The sequence below is a fragment of the Ambystoma mexicanum genome, chromosome 4p, assembly GCF_040938575.1.
Source record: "Ambystoma mexicanum isolate Mex_15411 chromosome 4p, UKY_AmexF1_1, whole genome shotgun sequence".
NCBI classification, from domain to species: domain Eukaryota; kingdom Metazoa; phylum Chordata; class Amphibia; order Caudata; family Ambystomatidae; genus Ambystoma; species Ambystoma mexicanum.
Window position 1 is genome coordinate 787,124,554 of NC_090927.1, and position 13,609 is coordinate 787,138,162.

General features: G+C 44.7%; 1 protein-coding gene across 3 annotated transcripts in view; it reads right to left on the reverse strand.

Annotated features, from left to right (window-relative positions):
- The window catches only part of CEP162 (centrosomal protein 162), a 2,248,134-nt gene that overhangs the window by 317,792 nt on the left and 1,916,733 nt on the right, over window positions 1–13,609 (reverse strand). For all 3 annotated transcript variants that reach the window (XM_069606335.1, XM_069606333.1, XM_069606334.1), the window contains one exon: window positions 6,254–6,912. In XM_069606335.1, the coding sequence (XP_069462436.1) occupies window positions 6,254–6,912 (659 nt within the window). The remainder of the gene's footprint in view (window positions 1–6,253; window positions 6,913–13,609) is intronic.

Consider the following 13,609-nt stretch of genomic DNA (forward strand, 5'->3'; position numbering starts at 1 on the left):
GCTCAGCTTCTCCCTCCTCGGATTCTTAGGTCCTGTGGCGACTTCTGAAGTTCCAGTCCCCAAAGCCCTGCTTTTATGCAGCAAACCCCCATTCATTCAGCCTAGCTGTCAATCAAACATGCTAAGTGGTGAGCCGGCCGGCTCACCACTTGGGCCAATCACACAAGAGTGCGACTTGAGTTGCCAAGGCAACTCAGTCCAGGGTGCCTAAACCCCCTCCCACACCCCCTGTGGTACCCAGACAGAGTGGCACCACTTTTGGAGGCTTCTGTGGAGAAGCCTGCCAAAAAGTGGAACAAAGGGCTCGACTTGGGTTGGAGTCACAGAAGAGAACACAAACGCCATTTTAGAATCGAGTTCTGGCAAAAAATACCAACAGGTGAATTAATATTAAATAAATAAACCGGCGGTATGTTCGAGGCTATAGGAATTAAATAATTAAAGTTGGTAGCCTCGAACAATGAGAAAATCCCATAGAGATATATTCGCGGTCAAATATAAAAAGTAGTATCCACTGCCACCAGCCAAAACTCGATCAGGGGGGACGGAGACGTGTCCCGTCGAACAACAGACCCCGGGGCAATCGAAGTGCCCCGACCAGTATGTCCACAATATGATGCTTTGTACTGGTTTCTGTTCCTAATTTGGGACTAGTAAAGCCAATGGTGACTTTACATGCCCTGGGAGACAGTAGTCAGTCCCAGGGTATGAAGTGTATGTTGGGGGGTCGCTACGACATCCCCTGGGTTACGGCACGGAGGGTGCTGTGTAACCCACATAAAAAACACATGAAACCCTATGGAGTAAAAGACCCCATAGCCCATAAAACACATGGAAAGACAAAGGAACACCTCTAATCATGTCTAAGAGTGGGAGTAAAAGAGTCTCACTCTTAGCAGGAGAAAAACAATAAACCCCAAAAATCCAGCAAAGCTGCTGGGGGACTCATTAGGTTTGGGAAATTAGCCTTTACAGAGAATTTTCCCTAACAGGCTGCTGCTGCGGTTTGTTGTCTGTTCAATTGGGAGGGGGAGAGCTGCTGGTATTGAAGGGTGCTACGTCCCTCCGAGTCGGGATACCCATTGCCAAGGTTTACTGGATAGACCTTTGCTGTTAAGCTTGATATGCTTAGTTTTTGAAATTCTACGGGGGAGGGGGAGTTTGCTGTTGTAAAGCTTGACTGTGTAGTCAGCAATACTTGTGGATTAAGGGAAGGTCATGGTTCCTGGGCAGTGTCTCCCATTTTAATGTGCTGTTAGTGTCTGTACCTATGTTCCGGACGATGCCTGGTGATGTGGTGGTAGGGGGAGGGTTACTCAGTTGGTGGCTTGGAATGTCCAAGGTTTGAATTCCCCCATGAAGAGGACTTCGATTACTCAGAAAATGCTCGACTTATCATGGTCTCTGGTGTTTTTGAAGGAGACCCATCTGCTTCAGTCAGTCGAAAAGGGGATGAACCACAGGGCCTGCTTGCGTCAATAATTTGCCTCTGGGTGAATGCGGGGGTCGGGGGTCAGTCTTGGGGGTAGCCATCTTTATAACCAATAATGCCTTGTTCACTAAGGTTACAGTTTTGCGTGATCCCCAGCGTATATACGTTTGTGGCAAGAGTTTCAATGGGAAAGATCACTTCCTTTAGGCCTTTATCCCGCAGGCAATGGCTTTTGCAGAGAGCCAAGTGGTGATTTGGAGGGGGGGATTACCTGGTTCTTAACCCAGACATTGACAAGACAATGCCACCAACCAGAACTGATTATAAGCATGTCATTTCCTTTTTACAGTTTTATTGAATGAATTCGGATTGGTTGACATATAGTGGTTATTTAAAGAGGATAACAGGGATTTCTCATTCTACTCACACGTGCATGGGGACTTCTCTAGACTTGACCTGGTTCTGCTTCCTAGCACTTTATACCCATGTGTGCAAGGGGTGGAAATTAGTCTTCAATGTGCCGGGCATTATCACTTTAGCAATTATGGGGAGACCGCTACCGATTCGCAACCCTGGAAGTTGCATGAGCCGATACTGTGGGACGCAATACTTTGTCTGGACATGGCAGGAGTTCTATTGCATTACTTTCAGGAGAACAGTGGGACTGACCACTCCCCGGCTATTCTATGGGACGCCATGAAGGCAGTCGTGATGGGTCAATTAATTAGTAAGGCTGCAGCATATAGCAGAGAGCGTAAACTACTTCAAACACAATTGGAAGCGGAGGTATGTGCCACTTAATCGGCACATAATAATATAATACAGGATCTCGTGAGGCGCTACAAAAATTAAAATTGGCATGTAATAAGTTAGAACCAGATCTGGCAGAAAGATCAGTACAAGCACTACTCAAGACCAAGCAACACTACTAGGTCCATGGTGATGAGGCTAATTGGCTCTTGGTATATAAGTTAAAAAAGCTGAGAACACGTAACAACATACAAGCTCTTCGAAATGAAAATTGCTCCCTATGTCGAAATGACATGGATAAAATCGAAATAATACAATGTTACTTTACTTCTATGTTCTCGGTTGAAGCTTTATCACTGCAGGATCAGCTTAGTTATTTAGCTGCTGCCGGCATTCCTCGGTTGCCCCTTCAGAGGTAGAATGGGACATCAAAACTCCCAAAAACAAAGCTCCATGGCCCAATGGATTTCCCGTAACCTTTTACAAAATGTTTTGCTCTCTTCTCGTGCCACACCTGAAGGCCTCGTTTAACTTGTTCCTGGTCTCCGTTAGAACCACTCCCACAATGGAAATGTCTGCAACCATACTAACAGCTAAGCCGGGAAAAGACCAGACTTGTTGTGATTCTTACTGTCCGATCACTTTGACAAATAATTATGTTAAATTTTACTCTAAGATCTTGGCTCACAGATTGATGGGGATTCTCACAGGGATTATAGACGAGGATCAGACCGGATTTATAGTGGACCGAAGCATGCTTGATAATATTCGGCGGGTCTTAAAAGTAAGCAAAGTGAGTCTTAAAGAGGGTTAAGGATTGGGTGTCATTGCTCTGGATGTCCATAAGACATATGACAGGGTAGACTGGGCCTATATTCAGAATAGGATCAATGGTCGGTATACTCAGAGTTTGTCTATTTTGAGGGGGACCAGGCAGGGATGTTCCCCTGTCGCCACTGTATTTTCGAGGGCCATGGAGCTGTTTGCCTGTAGTCAGACACAACAGGGAGATTAAAGGTCTTGACGTTTCTGTTCCCCCTCCGGAGCAGTTGCACCTTGAGGAACTCTCTCTGATTAAGTGGGTTCAGAAATCTATCTCGTATTTGGGTGTGTATATCCCATGTACTACATCTGGGATCTTCAATTGTAATGTTCCTCTGCTGACACAGGAGCTTACTGGGGACCTTGACAGGTGGTCCAAGCAGGACATTTCCTGGTTTAGAAGAATAGCAGCCGTACAAATGAACCTGGATCCCAGACTGCTGTATTATAGCCTTGCTCTGCCTGTCAAGATCCCAGACTTTACCTTTGACAAATTGCAAGGAAGGATTTTCCAGTTTATATGAGAAAATAAGAGGGCTTGAATTTCTAGAAAAGTCCTGTTGAGAGCAATGTGGAGCTGAGGGTCCCGGATATTTTCCGGTACAATTTAGCGACTCAGATCTCTCATGTCATGACTTGGGGAAGTATTGACCTGAGACCCAGTCGGAAGTTGGTATTGGTTTCTCGCTAAGAACCTCAAAAAAGACTTCAATTTACTATATTTGTAGAGCCATCAGTCGATGGGGCATTCCAGTCGGGATTGGTCCTTTGACACCGGTTTGGAATAATCCAGCATTTCAACCGGGCATGGTGAAGGGGCAATTTGTCAGCTGGGTCAATGCTGGTTTGGAGACACTCCAACAGGTTTACAGGGAGGATCACCCACTATCCTTTGACGGGTGCAAGGTGGAATTTCATTTGGGGGAGGGGGAATGGTTCAGCTAAGCATAGCTAAGGCACTGGGCATCTCATCCCCTCACTAAAACCCAAGCTACCAGACACCTGAACGCAGTGGAGCTTACAATGCAGTCCCCACTCCTGAAATCCAATATCTCGACTCTGTAAAAATAACTAAACGGGGTGGGGGGGGGGTCCCATGGAGCACTTACCCTATATGGTAAAATGGGAGCAAGACCTGGGGGTGAAATCGATGACGATGCATCGAACCGTATATGGGCTTGCATGTATAAATCAACACGGTGTGCAACAGATATTGCGTATCCAACCAGTGTTATCGATGTTATCTGACACTGCAAAGACTACACACAATGAATGGGGTGTACTCTTCCACTTGCTAGAGGGGTTGTTCTGAAGAGGGTTTCCTGTTACATATGTTGTGGTCTTGTGGAAAGATGAATCACTTTTGGATAGATGTGTTGTCACAAATGAAGGTCGTCACCGGCCTGCAAATTCCTATGGACCCCATGATTGTACTGTTGGGAGATACGAGGATGGCATATTACCTTTGTCTGGACCTATGGCTACTTTAATTGGGCATTCATCAGTGGCTGCTCAGATAACAATTGCCCGTAACTGGAAGAGTATGGAGGGTCCTATTCCCCAGATGTGGTGGATTAGGATTTGGGACATCCTGGTGGCTGAAAAGATTAGTGAAATATGAGAGGGAAGATATGCAAAATATGTAGCTACTTGGATGCGCTTTATATAGTATGTGGAGCGAGTGCCCGCCTTCGTGGCAAGACCACCTTTTCTTAGGTGATTTTCATTATTGTGATTAGGTCTGGGTGTGATGTAGGTCCTATCTTGTGTAGTGCTGGGGAGTAGCTAGAGATCTGTTATAGGGGTGGGGAATTACTGAGGGGTATGCAGTTGGGGGGTAAGGTGGAAATGTTGACTCTGACGTATGAGAACTATGTATGTAATCAATGCCACTGACACATTGTTGAATGTACCCTTACTGTGCTGCTTTACTCACAGTCTGTTAAATAAAAGTTGTTTAAAAAAATAAAAACACAAATTCACAAATGCCCTATAAATTGAGTAGAATATGTGCTGTGTTACAAGACATGCACCCTCCACCCCTTTGGTTTGGCCAAATGCATGCATTTTTCATTGGATCGCTCTGTCCTTCTCCGCCCCTTTCCTCTGTTGTCAACCCTTGTCCAATGACTTCTTCTTTTGCTTTGTTTGGCTCTCCTCTCCAAACATCTCTGTTATTCTCCCAATGCGGTCTCCACTCTCCATGTCTTTCCCGTCTCCAAAGCCTTATTTTCCCTTTTCTCACTTTTTTTGCCACTCTCTTCTGGTCTCTCTCTCCATATGTCCAACCTGTATAGTTTCCAAACTCACACACCCATATTCCCATAACGCGCTCTTGAACAACTCTTAACTGCTGGTACTTGTTACGCTAAGGGCAGTAGTAGAGACACAAGTGGTTGAGTATTGGTCTAATCGGGCAGTGGGTAAGGTCGATGTGTCCCACCTCCTCCCCAAGTGTACTCACTAGTTGCTTATTACATAGGGTCAGCTTCTGGCTTTCCAGGCCTAGAGATGAAGGAGGCGTTTTGCTATTTTTCAATTGGGAGGGCCTGTCGTGGCAGCCACGTGATTGCTCCATAGTCCTTCCTCGAAACATATGTTACTTGCTTATATTGGAACTTTGCCCATGTTCTGTTGTGCTTCTCTCCAGCACTATATCCTTTGAGGGGAACTCAAGACTCAAGGTGAATTCATGATCATGGCTACAGTTCGCTTTGCAGTGGGCACGCTTCCTCCAGGGAGGGGTGCCGTGATCTCTGGATGTAGACCACGAATGACTGTACTCCTTGCAATGTTTCAAATCTGATATTCCTCCTTGATGTTAGGTGCACAGGATTGGCACTAGGGTTGAAGTCAGTAATGTGGAAGAGGCCCTGGGGATCTACATATAACATGCCCGGGCTGGTTTTAGAGAGTTGCCCCCAATGTCACTCCTAGCCCACTTTGGGGGGCCTACCAAGAGTCATGAATCAGTCTCTTGTCATAGCCCACACTAACTATTTTAGCCATTTGGCTAACAGCTGCTATTATAACCTCGGAATCACTCTATAAAACCTCTCTTGAACCTTCACAAATCATCAGAAAGAATGGCTACATTAAACTTGTGTGTCCTTGTACTACACCACGCTTGCTGTTGTTCTACCAGATGACAGCCAGTTCTGTAAAATCCAGATGGGCATTTTGATATCTCATTGCGGTGGATTCCATTCTATCACTATTAACGAAACAAACAATGATGTTTAACCTTACCTTCTTAGGTTACTTTCGGCAACAGCCACAGCAGCTTGGTACTGGGTCTTCTGCTGGCTGATATCACCAGACAGTCTTTCCAACTTCTTTTTTAATTTTTCATTTTCCTGAAGTACTTCAGAAATATGGGTATCTGTAAAGGTGTCTGGCTGATATGCTTTCTCATCGAACGTTGTAGGGAATAGATCTGTGGTTTCAGACTCGCTCAATGGAGCTGGCTCCACATTTCTTTTTGCTTTACTTGAAGGTTTTTGTTTACTTGCAAGCTTAATGCTCGACGTATGATCAGACAGCATTGCCATCCTTTCTTTCTGAAGTCTTTCAACGGTCTTGGAAAGTCCTTGAACTTCTTTACTTTTGGCCGATAATTCTTGGTTGAGTCTTACCAACCGAGCATTAACATTGGCCTGTTCAATTTGTTGCTCAATAGAGTAGAAATCTTTGTCGTCAATGTTCTGAGTCTGGGTTTCGAGCTCAGCGTTCCGCTTCTTAAGCTTTTCTATTTCCTTCAGCAAATTTGCTTCTGTTTTTTGATGAGCTTCTTTAACGTTTGAAAGTTCCTGGTCGAAGGTTTTGTGGCTGGAATTTTGGTCCTGTCGCTTTGGTGATTTGTATGCAAGCAGTTGCTCCAGTTCAGCTATCCTTTGCTCGTACTGGATCTGAAAGAACAAGCATGCTTCATGATGGACAAGCACACAACATTATCTCTAAGAAGAACAATGTCCCATGAACATTAAAGATGCACAAAATTCTCAAGCCAAGACAAAAATAGCATGCAATGTGAAAATAATAAATAATATGGACAACGTGGAAATACATATTGTGGATGTGTGAATACGACCAAAGGGGGAAAGTTTTAGGAAGCACTTTTCCCACTCAGAAAGAGAAAGGCAGGTAAAATTAATCCACAATAACTGTATGTTACAACTTGTAAACTGTTTAACTTGTAAAATGTTCACTTGTCTTAACTTTTTTGTTACTTCTCAAACTTTAACAAACATTCCAAAGTTATATAACTCCTTCAACAGAATTGCATACTTTTGTAGGGTTTGGTGTTAATAAAATGCTGTCTTCCCATGTTCTGTTGAGATACTCTCCACACCCCCTAAAAAAACCTTCATAAAGGAAGTTAGAACTGAACCATCAACCCTATGCTAAGTCATAAGACATTATAGAAAAAAAACAGATTTATGCAGTGAAAGGATGTTTTTTCTTGGAAATGTAAGCACCACATTTTCTTGAGCACACTCGTAAGAAGCATCAAACAATGGAGTTGGTTCTATTCAGTGAAGGACTTTCAATTTGACATTTATATTTTTTACAAACACAAAGTACGCCCCTGGCTACTCCGTTTATAGCACTGTGCTCCAATCTGTACTGAAGGCGGCAGGAATATTTAGAAGCATGTAGACCTGGAATAGAGAGACTTCGCAAACATCTACTGTTAAGGAGAATTCTCTTCAAAGGCTAATTTCCCTTACCTATAGAGTCCCCCAGCAGCTTTGCTGGCTTTGAAGGGTTTCTTTTTTTCTCCTGCTAAGAGCGAGACCATTTTTTCCCACTCTTAGACAGATTGCTAGTGTGTGTTTTAGGCTATCTTGTGTGCTTATGGTCTATGGGGCTTTCTCACCCTCATAGGAATCATCTTTTTAACATGTGTGGTACACAGCACCCTCCGTGCCGTACCACAGGGGTGTCGTAGCGACCTCCAAACATAGACTCCATACCCTGGGACTGACTACTGTCTCCCAGGGCATGTAAAGTCCCCATTGACTTTACTAGTCAAATCTTATGAACAAAACCAGTACAAACCATTTTACTATGGAAGTACTGAAAAGGGTTAATAGTTTTTCCCTAGTGTTCATTTTCGAGAGGGTACCGTCCAGTCCTTCTCTCCAAAGTTTCTGGCTGGTGGCAGTGGTTACTACCGAAAATATTCGACCGCAAATATTTCCCTATGGGATTTTCCCATTGTTCGAGGCTACCACTTTTACTGACAGCCTCTAACATACCGCCGGTTTATTTTAATATTAACTTTAATCCGGTGTTTTTTTGTTGTTGCCAGAACTTTAATAATATTTCTTTCTCTTGTCTTTCTCTGAAATGCTAACCCGGGTCGGGAATCCTTTGTTCGTCCTTTTGGCGGGCTTCCGCACAGAAGCCCTCCTCTCGGCGCCACTTAATCTGGGGTAGACAGGATGTGTGGGAGGGGGAATAGGAACCCTGTACAGGGTTGCCTACATAACCCAAGTCGCACTCTGCCCTGATAAGCTGGGGGGTTCTCCCGCCAGAAGAGCCACCCCACTGTGTGAGTGACAGCTAGGCTGTATGAATGGGGGTCTTGCTGCATAAAAGCAGGGTCCTGAGGACTGGAGGACAAGACGTCGCCACTGGAACTAGAAACCTGAAGAGGAGAGAAGCTGAAGACATCTGCCACGACTGAACCACCATTGAAGCCCTGCTGCAGATGCTCACCACTTTTCTCCAACGACTCGAGAAGATCTTCGCCTGCAAGAGTCTTCTTCCCTTGAGCTGGTGGGGCCAACCAGATCACCAATCGCCTTCCAGGACCTGTCTTGGTCAAATCACCAGTGCCCTGCACTCAGAGACCGGATAGCCAGGCAACCGTCCACCACAACCGCGATTTAAAGGAGCGTACCTTTAATTCGTTTGGCAGCACCGCTGCTGGCTTCATCCCTGGGCAGTGCAGTTACTCGAACCTTCCTCCACGACGAGAGCCTGTCTTCCTCTGCTGGATCTCCCGCCAACGCAGGAGCCTCTTCCACTTTAAAGGTGCATTGTTCCGCCAGGCCTTCCGTTTCATTGGGTATCGCTAAAAGTGTTTTAAATTATTTTTCTTACCTACTGGGTTGGCCGCCCCTATCGCCTAACATTGTCTTTTACCTTCTGCAACCACCTTTTCAAATCGTTAAACAAAGACTTGACTGCAGCTACTAGAACAGTTTGATCCTGGGCACATTACCCTGTACCATTGACTCTGGCACAGGCCTATTGACTCTGGCTAAATCTGTTACAACTGCCTTCTCTGGATTGCTTCTCACCTAGAAATGTGTTGGTGAACCTAACTCTTATAACCACCTTTTTCTTCCCCTTCTTTTAATATTGTGAAGTGCCATTTTGCTCGGTTTTCACTTACAAATTGCTTAAGCTAAAGTGCTGCCTTGCCTAACTTGTTCACAATCTGCTTGGGAAGTGTTGCTGGTGTGTTATAGAGTCCAAACCTAAATAACTTGTCCTTTCCCTCCCTTTTGAGAAATTGTTAGAGTGCCATTTCTGCTTGGTTTACACTGTGCCGTTTTGCTCAGTTTTCACTCTGGCTCAAACTTGTCTACAATTTAAATAGGGAGTTGTGGATACTTTTCTTGACTGTGTTAACTTGCTTTAATAATAGTGATTTGTGTGTGAACCTCAGAGTGTGTAAAATAAATATATATACTATTTTTGATACAAAGCTTTGGTCAGTGTTTCCTTGTCCCATAGTACTGAAGCACTAATGTGTAAACCCTGAATACTACTCATCTCCCTCTTGAGATAAGTCTGACTGCTCAGCCACAGCTACCAACTAAATCTGTGTGGTACAGACTGATACCAAAGGGGATTTATTGCATATACCTGTCATCCTAATCTTCTGTAGTGCTCCCTAACAGAACTGCACAGGATTGATATGATCGTTATGGCATTTGTAACACGCTTATACACAAGTGTTTCAAGGCGCGATGAGACAGGGGTTGGGGGGGGGGCAAGGGGAGACAGACAACGATCCTACTAGGCCAGGCGTCATTCAGATCGCACAAGTGCAAGGGTAGAGGGGAAGGGAAAAGTGCAAGGGGGAAAGGCTGCAAGTGATTCTGCCTAACATCTACCTAAAAAATGGCGATGGCCTACTGCTTATTAAGTACATATCCGAGGAGTTTCCTTTGCCATCTATACTAATCTTAAATGACAATGATTGAACTTTGAAATTAGTATTTAATAAATAGGAATCATATTGTATTTTATGGTGTGACCATTAAAAACTAGGATATTAAAAGTTAGTGTTCAGGAAATCAATGCAAACATGAATTCCTTGATACATTATCATGCCACACAACTAAACCGATTATTACATGCATGGAAATTCTAAAAACAAAGGTTTAATTGACAGATTAAGTGGCAGAAGTTGATAAAACGTTTACTGATTTATGGCTAGAAAATATGCAACAAGAACACCGTGCAGGCTAAAGAATGTGTGCAACCTGCTGAAAGGGGCCACTGAAAAAATCCCAAGAGCATGAGACGTCTAATCTCATTACGTTTATTACTCAATATAATAAACTAATAGAAGTTTTTTAAATGATCCGTAAGAAACATTAGCATATATTGAGAAAAATCAACAATTGAAGATTTTTCAAAGCTCGCATACAGAAGAAGAGTTATGTCTTTCAAAGTGAAAGAAGTGAGAAGCTATTTTGTTCCAATACTGGAGGATGCTGATCAGGAAGTGGCTATATTGATACAACAGAAACATGCAAGGATTGCTCCATTTCCAAACATGGTGTCAATTGGACCATAGTGTTCAATCGTACTGAGAAAGACCAACATTTTACCTATTGCAATATGACATATGTTGAATTTCGCTTATAATACACTTGTGTGTTGTGTCACAGCCGCGGGCCCAACAGATGCCAACATCTAATATTCCATGTTATCAATGAAAAAATGAGTCCAGCTTCTCTATAAATCCAGGATCCTAGCCCTTCCCTCTCTCCCTTAGTCTCTGCCTCACAGTCCAAGTTCCCAGCATCGCTTGCTTGGCTTGATTTGAAGGCTTTCTAGTATTTCGTAGCAGTTGTCAGGATGACACACCTTCTTGTCGGCTCCTGAAAAAACCTGCCACCATCCCTTTCCCGCCTTCGGTTGTTGGAATGGTGGCCAGGTGTCAGACTCTTTAAGGCCTTTCAAGATCACGCAGGGTCCTGAGGTTGTTAGGCTTAATTCTCCCCTCTGGTCTAAACTTTCTCTTCTTCTCCTCCATTAACTCTCCCCAGCACTTGATGCTAGACTTCTCCTCCTCCTCCTCCTCCTCCTCCTCTGTAATTCTCCGCTCTCTCTTTACTGTCCTACTCCTTTTCACATCCTCTCCTATTGTCTGACCATCTCTCTCCTTGATCTCCTCCTAACTTTTGATCTACCTTATCTTCCCCTGTTCTTCTTCACTTCCTTTCTCTTTGGTCTTCTCCTCTCGTCCTCTCCAGTGCCCCTCTTAACTTCCTTTTAGCTTGATCTTCTCCCCTTCTCTTCCACCACTGCTCTTATTTCTCTGCACCTTTCCTCCCCACTACTCCACTACACATTATCTTTTGCTTCAAGTTGACAATCCTGACTCCCAGAGCACCCAGACTCTCATGCATTCTTTTATACTGATATGGGATGTTCTGCACAAAGCTGGATTGCAAGAGGGTTCTCAGATGGATAGCGGTTGTGAGGGTGTATGTTGATAGTCTGACATGCAATGAAACTACAAAATTGCCATCTGATGACAATATGCTAGAAGGTCAAAGAGTGGCTCTGATAGCCATGGTGATCTTACTGGGGTGTGCCATCTTGGAATTGTATTCTGTTTTAATGTAGTTGCTGCTCGCCGGTGGGAAAGAGTTCTATTCTATGCTGGCGATGGCTAAGTGCTGGAGTTTCGGATTTGTGCAGAGCTCCATAAACAGTGGCTTAGGTAACCAATGAAGGATTTTTGCAATCAGGCAGGATTTGGCAAAGGTAAGCCCAAAAGGCTTTGCTTGCTAATGCAGAACTCCATGATCACCAGCAGGGTGGGACAGCATTGCAGACCAGTGCATTTGCATAAACCAGTAGCCCGCTTTAGTGTTTTGGCATCTGTGGACAACTGCTGGAGTGGGTTCAATGCCTTATTATCTAATCTCCTCTGGCTTCCAAAACTGAATTTCCTTTAGTAAATGGCAAGCCATTGCTGACATGTCCATGGGGACTTTCTTGACAGCAGACATGGAAAAACCCCTCTGATAGGCACATGGCACAGGCAAGTGGTTGCACAGGTCTGCAAGGTGACTCAAAACAATTAGGCCTCTTTCCTGCCAAAAATGGGCAGATGCATGGGACTGACAGTTCCCGGGTTACCAAAGGGAATCAATATATGCCTTTGGGATTACCATGTGATGTTTGCTCATGGGATCCCTCTTCTAAGTATCTGTCGCCTATAGGGCCTGTTTCTACAACTGTTAGCCATTTGCTTTTATGAGAGTCCCTTTTGTGGTCTGCCACCTTCCTTAGGGGGGCAGGGACCCCTCCTGACCTGGGCTAGGCAGCCTACCAGGGCACCTTCTCTGAATCCTGTTCTTGGTCCTCGGCCTTCTGGCCATGCTCACTGGGTGACTTTCCTATTCCAGTGACGGTAGTTAAAAATCTTGGGGTCTATCTCTCTGCTTCTCTGTCCATGGCGTCACAGGTGAGTGCAGTGTGCCAGACTGGCCACTTCTTACTGAGGGTCCTTTGGAAGATCCTACCCTTTCTTCCCCCTTCCCTTCGCCCTCCAGTTGTGGCTTCTCTTATGTCGAGCAGGCTGAATTATTGTAATGCTCTCTACCTGGCCCAGCTTTCGGGTCTAATCCATTGCCTGAAACTGCTGCAGAACCTGGCTGCTTGGACAACCATTGCCACCCCTTATGGTTCCCACATTAGCCCAATGCTACGTTCTTTGCACTTTAGACTGGTGAAACAAATAATAGTCTTTAAATATCACTGTCTTGTAGACCAGGCACACTACCAGGCTGGTGCTGAGTTCTTGTGGGATGGATTCAATCCTTATATTCCTGGCCGCCCTCTTCGGTCAAGAAGTGACTGTCTGGTCGTTGTCCTCCGATTTCGTCTTCAAAGAGTGGGCGGTCAAGCCTTTTCGGTGGCCGCTGGAAAGTTATGAAATGGTCTTACTTTAACTTCGATGCTGACCACGAACCACCTGCACTTCCGTCACTTGGTAAAAACTCTGCTCTTTCATTAGTCCCCTAGATTTATGTTGTACTACTGTGGCTATCCTCACACCAAGGTGCCTTCCGGTGTACGTGCGCGTTATAAATCTGAGTAACATAGCACAACGTATGCCAGAGCCGATCCTAGCCCAGAGTTGGGGTGAGGGAGTTGGGAGGGCCCCAGTCCCTAAACACTCTTCATGTATCTTGACTGTTGACACGGCTATCAGTGTCGATCACCCAGTGCTGTGCATCCTCAATTCGGGTCCAAGATCTCTATTGTTGTGCAAGATTAAGGAAAACACAATGCAATGCAGTAACAGGAGAGCCCAGCAGACTGCTGAAGAATGCTGATGAC